Source organism: Sinocyclocheilus grahami, unplaced genomic scaffold, assembly GCF_001515645.1.
Source record: "Sinocyclocheilus grahami isolate Dianchi unplaced genomic scaffold, SAMN03320097.WGS_v1.1 scaffold198.1, whole genome shotgun sequence".
NCBI classification, from domain to species: Eukaryota; Metazoa; Chordata; class Actinopteri; order Cypriniformes; family Cyprinidae; genus Sinocyclocheilus; species Sinocyclocheilus grahami.
This window is the reverse complement of record NW_015505377.1, coordinates 657,819-660,289: the sequence shown is the minus strand read 5'-3', so window position 1 is coordinate 660,289 and position 2,471 is coordinate 657,819. Positions and strand designations below refer to the sequence as shown.

The window sequence follows — 2,471 nt, the reverse complement described above, 5'->3', positions numbered from 1 at the left end:
AGTGAGGGTGTGTGTGTGTGTGTGTGTGTGTGTGTGTGTGTGTGCGTGTGTGCGTGTGTGCGTGCGTGCGTGCGTGCGTGCGTCTGTCTGTCTTGTCTGTCTGTGTGTGTGTGTGTGTGTGTGTGTGTGTGCGCGCGTCTGTCTGTCTGTCTGTCTGTCTGTGTGTGTGTGTGTGTGTGCGCGTGCGTGCGCGTCTGTCTGTCTTTGTTTGTGTGTGTGCAGGTGGTGGTCCAGGGCATCCCTGAAGTGGCGCGTGCCGTCATTCACATCGATGAACAGAGCGGCAAACAGAAGCTCAAGCTGCTGGTGGAGGGAGATAATCTCAGGGCTGTCATGGCAACACACGGCGTCAACGGCAACAGAACAACATCCAACAACACATACGAGGTACAGACCGCCCAGTCTGACTGTCAGAGATACACACACACGGATCCAGCTGATCACGCTCCTCAGTGTCTCCTTCAGAGTGTGACATTTAAACAGTCTTTAACATGGGCAGCACTGCAGAAGTGGATCCTTTAAATCACATCATATCTGCTGAATGAAATACTAGACTGGTTTCTTACTGGTTTTAAGCTGCTGATTCTAAAACTCACAAAATATGATACATTTCATAGCACTTTTGCTTTTTACAACCATTTGTTGGGTGAAGAAGTCTTTATTTATCCCTTAATTGTCAGACAAACACCACAAACACATGATTCCTGTCTGAATCTGAGCCTCATTACAACAATCTGTTCAACTCTCAGCCCATATTCACATGCATGACATTAGTTTAAGGGTTGTGAAGTGGCAGAAAATTCTGGTAAATTTCTGGAAACATTACAGAATTTTTTGGAAGTTTTGCAGGATAATTTTGGAAAGTTTCTGCCCCTTTGCAGCCGTAATTATTTTATGCCTAATGTTGATTTCAAGGCTAGAAAATGCAAACATGAGCCATATGTTTTACTGCTTCCATACAGTGATGAAATATTATAGAGTTTGTGAAAAAGCTCATGTTATTGTATAATGGGTATTTGAACGGATTTTTCCACTCTGCAAATTGAAAGTTAAATGTTTTAAATCCTTCTTTAGTCATTAAAACCCAAACGTTTTACATTTGACTGCTTTTGTTGTGTTAATAAGTGCATTGAAGCCGATACATATGCAATTTGAAAAATCTCCATTCTTATTTTGTAAAAACTGTACATGATGGAAAATTATTATTGATATTTTTGAACTCTGCATCATCAAATAAGGTAATATGAGGAGTAATATTTCTTGCAAATCAGCAAAATTGTTGTTGTTTTCAAGTTGCACAGCTGTCATGTTCAGCTTGTCTATTGTTTGTGAAGATGTTAATTCATATCTGTAGTGTTTTTGATGATCTGATCGTGCTCTTCAGGTCGAGAAGACGTTAGGCATCGAAGCGGCGAGGTCCACCATCATTAACGAGATCCAGTACACCATGGTAAACCACGGTATGAGCATCGACCGCAGACACGTCATGCTGCTGGCGGACCTCATGTCTTATAAGGTGTGTTGAGTTCAGCTGCTGAAGGAGATAAATGCATTATAATGATGCTGAGTGATGGATTCATGACTGTGAGTGAGATGAGAGCGTCTCTTGGGTCGTAGGGTGAGATTCTGGGCATCACCCGCTTCGGTCTAGCCAAGATGAAGGAGAGCGTTCTCATGCTGGCGTCCTTTGAGAAGACGGCGGATCATCTGTTCGATGCGGCTTATTTCGGACAGAAAGACTCGGTCTGTGGTGAGTGACGAGCAGAAACACGCATAACGACACAACGGAAAAGATCCATTCATGAGCAAAGAAAAATTATATGCGGAGGCAATCAAATGAAGCCTCTCAGTAGCACTTCTGAAAAATATTCATTTAAATATCAATAATTATTCTAATTTATATATATATATATATATATATACAGTGCACAGCATAAATGTGTACACCCCCTCTAAAACTTAACAAATGCAGCAATTACTCTTTACTTAGAAGACATGTTAGGGTTCTTTGGAGATGTAATGTTCCAACAAGTCTGCTTGATCAATTACCAAAGAATGCCCTTCAAGCTTACTGATTCTATGAAGACACGAAAGTTAGAGACTGGTAAATGTGTGTGTATATATATATATAAATACAGTGCACAGCATAAATGAGTACACCCCCTCAAATTCAGCAATTACTCTTTACTTAGAAGACATGTTAGGGTTCTTTAGAGATATAATGTTCCAACAAGCCTGCTTGATCAATTACCAAAGAAGAATGCCAAAATTATTCAGCAAAATAAGATTTTCTTATCAAAGTGATAAAATTGTGTTGCAAAAATGAGTGCACCCTCCTGAAAGTTACTAAATAAAACTAAGAAGAAAAAAAAGTATTGGTTTAAGGCTATTTTTGATCAACAGGTAAGTATATTGAACCTACACTTTTAAAGACAAGTAATTTCCTGACAATTAAAAGTGTTATATAGCCC

The 2,471-nt window shown here is 39.9% G+C and overlaps 1 protein-coding gene across 1 annotated transcript in view; it reads left to right on the top strand.

Annotated features, from left to right (window-relative positions):
- The window catches only part of polr3a (polymerase (RNA) III (DNA directed) polypeptide A), a 32,711-nt gene extending 30,953 nt beyond the window's left edge, over positions 1–1,758 (top strand). The window contains 3 exon segments of the mRNA XM_016285550.1: positions 223–387; positions 1,385–1,516; positions 1,618–1,758. Coding sequence (XP_016141036.1) covers positions 223–387; positions 1,385–1,516; positions 1,618–1,758 — 438 coding nt within the window.
- The last annotated feature ends 713 nt before the right edge of the window (positions 1,759–2,471 follow it).